Source organism: Pygocentrus nattereri, chromosome 25 (genome assembly GCF_015220715.1).
Source record: "Pygocentrus nattereri isolate fPygNat1 chromosome 25, fPygNat1.pri, whole genome shotgun sequence".
Taxonomy (NCBI): domain Eukaryota; kingdom Metazoa; phylum Chordata; class Actinopteri; order Characiformes; family Serrasalmidae; genus Pygocentrus; species Pygocentrus nattereri.
The window spans coordinates 26,626,696-26,637,506 of NC_051235.1; the positions used below are offsets into that span (position 1 = coordinate 26,626,696).

At 42.0% G+C, this 10,811-nt stretch overlaps 1 protein-coding gene across 1 annotated transcript in view; it reads left to right on the forward strand.

Annotated features, from left to right (window-relative positions):
* Positions 1–10,750, forward strand: part of mindy2 (MINDY lysine 48 deubiquitinase 2) — a 65,171-nt gene extending 54,421 nt beyond the window's left edge. The window contains exon 9 of the mRNA XM_017711651.2: positions 813–10,750. Coding sequence (XP_017567140.1) covers positions 813–992 — 180 coding nt within the window. The 3' untranslated portion in view covers positions 993–10,750. The remainder of the gene's footprint in view (positions 1–812) is intronic.
* Positions 10,751–10,811: the final 61 nt, after the last annotated feature.

A 10,811-nucleotide genomic window follows, 5' to 3' on the forward strand; every position in this document is an offset into this window, starting at 1 on the left:
TCAATGGAGCCGAAGTGGAGAGAGTCAGCAGTGTGAAGTTCCTAGACGTGATGACCTCACCTGGTCCCTCCACACCAACGCTATTGTGAGATCTGCCCGTCAGCGACTCTTCTTCCTGCGTAGGCTCAGGACGTTTGGTCTGCCTCCTCAGATCCTCACCAACTTCTACAGCTGCACCATAGAGAGCATCCTCACAGGCTGCATCACTGTCTGGTACAGCAGCTGCACGACCTGCGACCGCAAGGCCCTTAGAGGAGTGGTGAGGATGACAGAAGCCATCATAGGCAACAAACTACCAGCCTTACAGGACATCGATCAGTCCCGCTGCCTCAGGAAGATCAAAAAGATCCAGTCAGTCAGCGTCACCCAGCACACGGCCTGTTCACCATCCTGCCATCAGGCAGGAGACTCCGCAGCATCCAGGCTAGAACAACCCGGTTAATGAACAGTTTCTACCCACAGGCTGTCAGGCTTCTGAGCAAGCTGTGAAGCTGTGGCTCCGTCCCCAACTACCAACAACAACACAGTCACTCAAGTCACTTTAAAATGTATACTGTCTCTATGTCTTGTGTATATTGTCTCTATATTTTGTGTTTATTTTCTCTAGACTTATATATATACATATATATATATATATATATATATATATATATATATATATATATATATATTTTTTTTTTTTTTTTTTTTTTTTTTTTTTTTTTTTTTTTTTAACTTACTCATTTTCTGTAGACAGATTACCTGAGCCTCACCACAAGCATGCAAATGACAAATAAACTTGAAACTGACTTCTCTCTCTGTCTGTCCTGCAGGGCCAGCAGCAGGCAGCAGGTGGCGCTCAGGCTGATGCAGCAGCAGGAGGATCAGCAGCAGCGGCCGGAGCTTCAGCAGGGGGAGCGGCTGCCTCTCCGAGCCCAGGCAAGCAGCCCTCTATGGGGGAGCGCAAAGCCAAGAAAGAGGCCAAGGACAAAGATAAATGCATCCTGTTGTAACAGCGGTGGAGCTGTTTGGTGTTTCTGGCGATTGAAAAAAAGTAAAAGGAGCAACATTTTACACTGACTCAGTCCAGTAAGACCAGACAGTGGAGACAGAGTGGAGAGAGGGAGAGAGAGAGAGAGAGAGAGAGAGAGGTGTAGGTGAAGGAGGGAGAGGATGCGCTGTTCCTAAGCCACCGGTGCCTGACTTTCTTTGCCCTTTGTGCTCTGAACACAGAAGAGCAGACGAGGGCAGCTGGGTGAAAACAAAAAAAAACAAAACAAAAAAAAAAAAAACACTCGCTCTGCATCTTTCCTACAGCTGGCCCAACCTTCTTACACACAGTGCACTACTGTGGGGTGACCTCAAGCTTTGGGAGGGTTGATTTTATAGCAAAAGCAGAAAAAATATATAAACACTACCAGAGGAGAAAAACGATGATGGCACCTTTTTTTTTTTTTTTTTTTCTTGGTTGATTTCCGTTATTGTTGTCTATAAGCTATTTTATACCAGTACAGATATACACTACACATTGATCTCAGAAGTCGTGCGCCATTGTGTAGTTGTCGTCATGCCCATATCAGGAACTCTGGGTCTAAACTGTTTTTCTCTGTGGCTGAAATGAATGGCGTTTTCTAAAATCTCAGCTGTCGTGTCCACTGGTGAACAAAAACGCCCCAGAGCTGATGCGTTCTGTCCTGTGTACGTTTTACAGCGAAGTGTCACTGAATCCTCTGAATCGGAGGTTGTTTTGCAGTCAAAGTACAAATAATGCTGCATGCCACAAACAAGCTAACACTGCACTGAAATGATGTTGCATATCTACTATTGAACTTCAACACTGTTATATACCAACACCAGTTACTCAGATTGCTGCCTGAAACTGCCAAAGCCTCTACATTGCCACATCTGACAAAACTTGCTGGTTTGTGTGGGGTGTTTTGGTGAGGTTGCCAGTCTTACGACGTCAATTCAGCGCACAGCAGTTTGGCTCCTTAACAACCTCAAAATTCAGAGGATCCAGTGATGTTTAGAGGAAAAACATCCGTACAGCAAAAGGCATCAGCTTTGATGCATCTCAGTTTACCTCAGGGTGGTGCAACAGTGGCGATTTTCCAAAGCATCATTAGTTTCTGTCATTGAGAAAACCAAAAGTTCCTAATGTGACCGTGACGCCAGGTACAAAATGACGATGCGCCTTCAGGAGTCTAGAAGTAGAGGAGCTGCAGCACTATTGGTTCATTTCTGAGGCAGGATATTTAAAAAGCAGCATGTTATGAAGGTCATGTTTGGTACGGAGAGGAGACGGAGGTAGCAGTGTCGTGTTACATAACGTCATCCAGGATTTTTGTTTAAATTTGTTCTGTTGCCATATGCACAAAATCCTTGAGTTCTAAGTCAGTGTGCCATAGTGAAGGCTACTACACTGTATGTCCACCTGCTCATCCGGTGCATCTTCTGAAATGAATGGTGTCCCTCTTTTCTGCAGTAACAGCTTCTACTCTTCTGGGAAGGCTTTACACGATGTTCAAACATTGCTGTGAGGAATTGAGTGCAGCCACAAGAGCATTAGTGAGGTTGGTCAGTCAGTTCTGGCTCACTGCATTTCATCCCAAAGGTACTGGAGCTCCAGAGAACATAGTTGCACTGTGCATAGCCTGGTTCTGGAGGGGTTTAGAACCCTCTAGCTCATGCTTGGCATTGGACAGGGTGACCTTATTCTCATGTGCAGCTGCTCCAGAGCATCCCATTCTACTGGTCAGTGCTTTTCTATAGAGATCATACAAGCTGAGAGCGTACAATCGTCAGCAATGTATGCACCACAGCTGAATTCACTAATTAGAAGGGCTGTCTGGATACTTTTGGACATACAGTGTATCTCAGCCTGGTGGTAAACATAAATGGATTCATTGCCAATGGGGAATTGAATACATGCTTCAACTGAACTTCCTTTTACAGCCACAAATCCACAAGACCAGGTCAGATTGCCTTACTAGAGTATGCATATTGAAGAATCTCTACCCATAATCCCTCTGTGTGTATGTCACAAGATGACATGGTGTTATACTGCAGCTTATGTGGGCATTTGGTTTTGCCAACCGTGTTAGAACAGATCATTTCAGATATGAATATTTTCCTTAACACGTTCTGTGGTCACATCATTTCTTTAAATCTATACGCGAATTGCAATGTTCAAGAACAGTTTGGCAAAGAAAAATCAAATTTGCACAAATTTCCGCTTAGATCAGACGTGAGTGATCAGCCAATGCAGGCTTGGAGTCAGAATTTTGCTTGTTTACTTTAAAACGGCAAGGATGACGTTTCTAACAAACACTGGGAGTCAGTAGTCACCCAAACAGCCCACATCTTTTTTTTCTGGAAAACATACATCCCCGAAACGTCCTCAGACCACACCCAGGTCTTTATTAAAGGGAATTCCTCACATTGCTCATTTGTGTAGAATCTAGGTTAAGATCTTTAAGATTCTGAGTGGTTTGGGCTGAAATGGTTGAGACATTTACTGACTCTGATTTCTTTACAGTGGTGGTGATGGGAACCAGGGGTCACCATGACTACAACACACATAAAGCCACTTTATTTACTATCCAAAAGCCCCAGTGAACCTACACAAGTCTTTTGAGTGTATATATGTAATGTCGATGGTGGTAACAAAGGGGTAAATCTAAAAAAAATAATAATAATTAGGATAATTCTTAGGAATACTGTTTTGCCTTATGACGTCCAGCCTGCATCTGTCCTGTAAAAATTGTTTAGGCCAAAACATTGCATCAAAAATAGTCACAGTCATAAGGCAGTGTATTTGTAAACATTTCATGTGATGGCCTTCTGTAGAGGATTCGATTCCTCCGTACTTGCTAGATCAGTACGCCTACTCCTGGTTTATGAACAAATTTACATTTATGGCATTTAACTGACGCTCTTATCCAGAGCGACTTACAATTTGATCATTTTACACAGGAAGGCAAAGGTGGTGTTAGGAGTCTTGCCCAAGGACTCTTATTGGTATAGTGTAGGGTACTTGCCCTGCTGGGGGATTGAACCCCAGTCTACAGCGTAGAAGGTGTTAACCACTACACTAACCAACCACCGTCTGCAGTAAAGATTTGTGTCCTAAACCTAGTCTGCAGGACCTTGGATGAAAACCTCGACGCAGTCTGATGAGGTGTTGAGGACTTTTGGAGATGTTTCTACATAAATGTAAAGTGTGGGCTATTTGGGTGACTATTGAATTCCAGTGTTTCTTAGCTACATTAGCATTGTGTCTCTAAACTAAAGAAGCAACATTTGCGCTCCAAACATCTGCTGTAAGTGAAAAACTGTCTAAATTAGATTTTTCACCAAACTATTCGTTTTACAATGCTGCCATTGCTCTGAGCGTGACTCGCCCCGCCCGGAGACTTGATTTTTCAATATGTGTAACACAGGCTTGATGTTATTTTGGACTAGATTGTAATGTATATCTTTATATGATTTGAGTATTATTTTCTATGTTTGTGCTTCTGCTGTTTTATGTTCACTCTAATTGTACTTTGTGTGTATATATATGTAACCTGCACACGCTAGAGCATATTTCACTCCCACCATCTGTGCTACTGCCTTCTCCTGAGACACAGACCCCTTTTTCTATCTATACATTCCAGCAGAATGCCTTGCGTCAAGCATTGTATGGAGGCTCAGACCCACACGCTCTGATGCTGGGACGTTTCCTCTCCACTCTGCAGGAGGGGCCGTTGTTTTCGCGTGCGACTCTGGTTTTTGCAAAGTTCAGATCACTCCACCACTCGGGGGGGTAGGAGAGTGTTTTACACGCACAGTAGAGGCCTGGTTCTCCGTCCCAGTCCTGCAGATCTCGAGCACGGCGTGTTGTTCTGTTTTCCGCTCCGACGCTCCTGTTTCAGCTCATTCGTTTTGCTATCAGTGGAGGATCTCTAGGTTTAAAGGTAGTCCAGCGTTATTGAGCCTGCTGTCTTTCTGATGCATCAGTGTTGCATTGCTTTAGAAGCCCATTTCATCCAAGAAGAGGAGAAAAAAGAACTGCCCGTGTTGGCTTTAGTATGTGAGGTGGCCTTTTTGTCGCAAGTTAGTTTTTATTTCACAGTAATGACAGAGCTGGTGTACGAGGAGCCTGGCCACTTCCTATTTCCCTCATTATATCAAACACACGACAGTGTAAACAGCAGAGGGCGCCCATGAGCGAGTCCTCAGTGAATGGGAATAAACGGAGCTCAATGCCTATAAACGAAAAGTTCAAATATTTTTTAATCACTTGCTCAGGTTTCTTTAATTTTTAGAAAGCAGAAAGGATGAATTTCACTAAAATAACTACGAAAACACCTGTACGTTTTTCTACAGTAAGGGCAGCAGGACGCTAACATCACTGCTACTGAGTGCTGATTGGTTGGTGAGCGGAGCAGCTCATTGGCTCGAGTTTAAAAGCTCTTAAAAATATAACAGCAGCGTTAAGGTGTTTCACGCTGTTCTGCGTTTAAAAAATGAATGTATTACTTTATATTAAAAATGTTTAAGCATTTATAAACTTACTTTGCTCAAATGCTCCATCTTAACCCTTTCATTTTGGACTCGCTCGGGAGCGCCCTCTAGTGTTTGCAAAACCCGGAAGACATTACAGAGTGGGAATTCTTCTCTGGTATCGACTTATTTTCTCCAGTTTTGTCAAAATAACATTTTTGTTCAAAACCTGATCCCCAAATAATACCTTTTTCTGATAAAGCCGGTCATTTCCTCAAAATTTGGTCTTAGGATGAAATAACAGCTTATTTTCTCAGACTTTTGTCTCAAGTTGAAGTGAATTTGGTCAAAATGTTGACGTGTTGAAATTACTTTCACAGATCTTCTCAATAGAACTTGCATTGGAATTAGTTTTCACTTTAAATTTGAAGTAATTTGACAAACACGTTTCCCAGTTTCTCGTTAGTTTGAATAGTTCGAATGGGATTTTTACCAAACTTTAAAGGTAACTAGCTAGCAACCAACCTGACAACCGTTGCTATGAAAGAAGTCATATGCAAAAGTTTGGGAAAGCTTAGAGAGCTTCAAAATAAGTGACTACATCCTCTAGAGAGAACACACTTCTGCACATTTCAGTGCACAATTACAGTTGCTGATTTGAATTGATGCATTAAAAACATAAAATGTGGCCTGTGCAAAAGTTATGGCACATTTTATATTTTGTTTTATTTTGAAAAAAAAAATTGTGCCAAAAAAAAAGTGCCACATTTGAGTCTGTTACCAGGAGAGGATGTGTTAACTTGATTTCACTAAAAATAATAATGATGATAATAATAATAATAATAATAATAATAATAAAATATCACATGATCGGGGGTGACGAGCATGGATATGTCCACTATTGGCCTGATAACGGACTGTGATACAGGTTTGGCAGATAGAAATGAGGTTAAAAAATGCTGCAGTACTAATTTAATATGGATGGAAAATGATGCCAAAGCAATCAAGTTGGGATGATGATGACCTGATGAAGTAAGACAGGAGCGTTTGAGCATGAAAACAAGTAGAAGAACATGCAGTGCTGGGCTCTCTGAGATCGGGACTTGGAACCACTGCCAGAGTCTACCTGCGTGACGTGGGCTGAAGTTCTCCTATAGAGGCCCTCAGTGGCCGAAACTCTGTATATAAATAAGCCTTACAACATTTACAATAACTTTTATACAAGAAGAAGAAAAAAGAAGTAGAGGTGTGAGATGAGACTGAGACAATCTGTAGACCTTGCCACAGACAGACAACCACTCAGGCCTTCACAGAAGGAACATATCCTTGAGTGTCTTGCAAATAGTTTTAGCTGCCTTGGTAAAGGGTGTGGGCGACTATGGTGATACACAGGGTTTGAATTCAGAACTGTCCATCCCTCCTAGCAGGGCTTTACTATAAAGGAGGTACAGATGAGATCGAGCATTAATGGAGTCGTCGAAGTGAAAGCAGTCAGCCGGTCCGCTTGACTGCACTCACCAACATTAGCTTTAGTTCTACACTCGATGCAGAACCGGCTCTGCAGATTGTAAAGGAAGCTACTTCACAAGCAGCTCCTGAACAGGTAGTCAGCACAGGCTTATGTGCTTTGTGTCCCTGATTAGTGTTTAGCCGGAAGCACAACAGTAGATGAACGTTCCTCCAGTATGGAAGCCCATTTCTGCCAGGTAGAGGAGAAAAGGACGCTTTTGTTGTTTGTCCATTTCTGGCACAGTGTGTCAAATTTTGGACTTACTGTCTTGAAATAATGACACTTTCTCAAAGAAACAAACAAACATTTCTCAAAATTGACCTGGTATCTATTTCCTTGATATTTTACGATATTAGTAGGACTTAGTGTCTTGAAATAACGACTTATTTTCTCAACAAAAAAAAAACTATTTTAAATATTGATATTTTTTCCTCAATATGTTACAATATTACTAGGACTTGCTGTCATGAAATGACAAAAAAATTGTCAAAATATTAAAATATTTGCTCATTATTTTACACTACTTCTCTCAAAATACTGACTTCTCAAAAGAAACTTGTCAAAGTGTAAAATTCATAAATGTCAAGAAAGAAGAAGTCATTATTACAAGACTCTGAGTCTTAGTCTCAGATTAACGGTCATTTCACCACAGCAAGTTGCTATTTTGAGAAAACAAGTCATTATTTGGAGATTTTGACCAACTGCTGCCAGAAATCTAGTAGACTTCCAAACTAGAGGGATTCAATAAACACTACAGAGGAGGGGAAAACTGTTCACTCCTTTGTCTATTTATATATTAAGGTCCATATATATTCAGTTGTCAAACCAAGAAGACTGAGTTTGTTAAAAGCTCCACTTAAAAAAAAAAGTGAACATCCGTTACTTTAATCACACACTACATCATGTTATATCAGAGTAGATCTACGTGCGTCGCCAAGTGTGTTTTTGCCCCCTTCCTTCACTTGGCTGTTGGGTTAGTTACGACAATCCTTGTTGAGGGAACATGGACATTCCAGTGCGTTTGATGGCAGTGAGATGATGGAAATGTGGGTTTAACTGATGGTCGTTCAAACTTCCACGCCCACGTTAAGCTGGTTCACAGACTGAGTCTTCAGTGGAGGCTCTCTCGGCCTGATCTGTTGGGGAAAACCATCCGGATACCAGACCTTCTGCTTTTTGTAGCCAACTGCTCTTCATTTGCATTGATTGCCAGTAACTCACTACTTTGTTCCTTGTGCTTTAGCTTGAACCTTTTGCTCCTAAATTGTATTCCTTCAATTTCTTTTGTGTGGAACGTCACAAGGCCGTAATCGTAGGGCTCGTATTGGTTTGATGTTGTTAGTCAGGTGAGTACTGTAACATTGTTTTGGCAAAAATAAGGATGTCCTAAGCTGTTTTAGTCATTGTAATTGGTTACGCACTGTTATATGGCTGGAATGCACTACCAAGGAGCAAATAATACCTCATTTTATACCGAATTAGACGTGCCAGTGTGTTTGGAGACCCCTGAACAGATCATTCATGCCAATAACCAGGACGTTAACCATCACTTCTGTGAAGATCGTGGCTTACAGGGCTAAAGTGAAGACAGTAAAAGGAAGAAAAAAACCCATTTGATGTAGGAAAGGCATGGATTTCTTCCATCCGAGAACACGATCCTGTTAGAGCGCTGCCACCAAGCTTTTATCCTTTTCTTGTTTTGTTCTTTCACAATGTAAAGATTGCAGAACTTTATGTAAATCTCACTGACCTGAAAATATCTGAAGACTAACCAAGTGAATCTCAGGTGGTGTCTAAACAGCTGAATGAATGAAAGATTGTCTGCTGTGCTTGATTTTTCCTGATCCAGCAACCCTGTGCATCCACATGCTAGTTTAGCTCTGCCAGTGTATTTGAGGTCATGGTCTACAGTCAAAGCAGAAGTTCAGGAAACTGTTCAGACACACTCGGCCAGTCGGACAGGAAAGGAACATGCCTGAGGCTCGGCTGCTGAAGTTGAGAACACCAGGCATGTCTTTTTAGTCGAGGTGGATAAAAGTAAAGGGCCTGAGGCTGTTTGAGCCCAGCCTAAATCTCCAGACTTGCAAGCTTCATGTTATAGAGGACGTCTACAGAGCTGTAAGACTAATTCTATCAGTCATCCAGGCCTTCGGTCCCCAACCCTTCTGGAGATCTGCTGTCCTGCAGAGTTCATTTCCAACCTGCATCCAACACGACTGCATCTGCTGCAGCCAATCAAGCTGAAGTTGGAGCAGGTTTAGCAAAGTGTGGCTGGAGCTACAACATGTGTCAGACTCCAGTCACACACTGCAGACTTCATCACTCATTAAACACAACTAATTTCAGCTCATCAGCTAATAAACAAGGCCTTCATGAGCTGAACTCAGTGTTATATGAGGGTAAACGCTAATGTCTGCAGCACTTTGCCCCAGAAGGTTTGACCCCAGTCTGGCTACGTTCACATTACCAGGCTGAAGTGGCACAAATCTGATTTTTGGCCCTGATGTGACTCAGATCTGATGTTTTCTGAGCTGCACGGATGCAAATCTGATCTTTTCACTCCAACCTGAGCCACTATGTGGTCCTAGATCAGATGTATATACAATCCTCGGCCATACGACCTTAATGAGATGCTCAGATCGGAATTCATGAGCTTTTTTCACTGCACATGCACCATCATTCAGCGTTACCATGGCAACGGCGCCAAGCAGAAGTTAAAGCCTGTAAATGGTGGGAAAGCAGCTCATCTCATCTTTTTCTCGCTCCAATAATGAAGCTGAGAACTGATCAGTTAATTATCTCCTCAGCGAAGCTCGTTCTGCTCGTTAGTTTGTATGGAGGACGCACATGATTCATTCAAACTCCTGCGGATTTGAGCCAAAAATCTGATGTAAACAGACTTGTAATGTGAACGCAGCTTTTGATCTATCTGAACTAGAGAGCCAGAGAGGTAGAGCTCCAGGACCAGGGTTGGTGACCCTGTTTCAACAAACTTTCCTCATGGAGTTCAGTTCAAAATTCATAGCAAAGTGCATGTGATAAAGTAAAAGGGGAAGAGTTACCAAAAAAAATGTACACAAATAATTAACATTTTCCAAGGTAATGAACAATTCATGTGGCTATGTCCAGATTTTGGAGGAGCCCCTGCAGCTACAGCCTCACTGACCCCACAAATAATTTGGTGAACGTCTGAGAACAGAGTCACAGGTCAGGAGCGTCTGGAGATTTAGACTGACCATATAACAGGCTGGAATGTGCTGGTAATACAGCACCTGTACACAGCACCTGCTAATGTGCTGCTCTGGTTTTCATAACATGAAGAAACCTGAACAGAACGGGTTTAATACGCAACTGGAGCACATGCAGCATGTAAGCCCTCTAACACCGACAGACGACATCAGATCTTAAGATTCTTTGTATTTTTTTCTTAAAACGGTGGAGTTTATTGGACGGACCCAACACACAATTTTTGTGACGCATGTTTAGAGCTTTGTTTGTAGCACTGAGGCAGTGATCCAATTCAGCAATTCCCATTAATACGGTTTCTATTTGTACTTCCTTTGTATGTCTATTTACACAAAATATTTAAAAACAAAAAGCTATAAAAAGGGATTTTAAAAAGGTCATTTTTCCTTCGCATTACAGTGGTTCAACTGTTTATGTACATATGACCAAATATGTATGTAGCCCAACACAGTGTGTGACAAGTAGATGGACATGTAACAAAAAGCCTTAGACGAGGGACGTAACGTCTGATTAAAAGAAACCTGGTCAGTGACGTCTGCTGAGTGTTTTCTTAATTGCTACTGGTCAGATTCACGTCAAGTAAACAAAA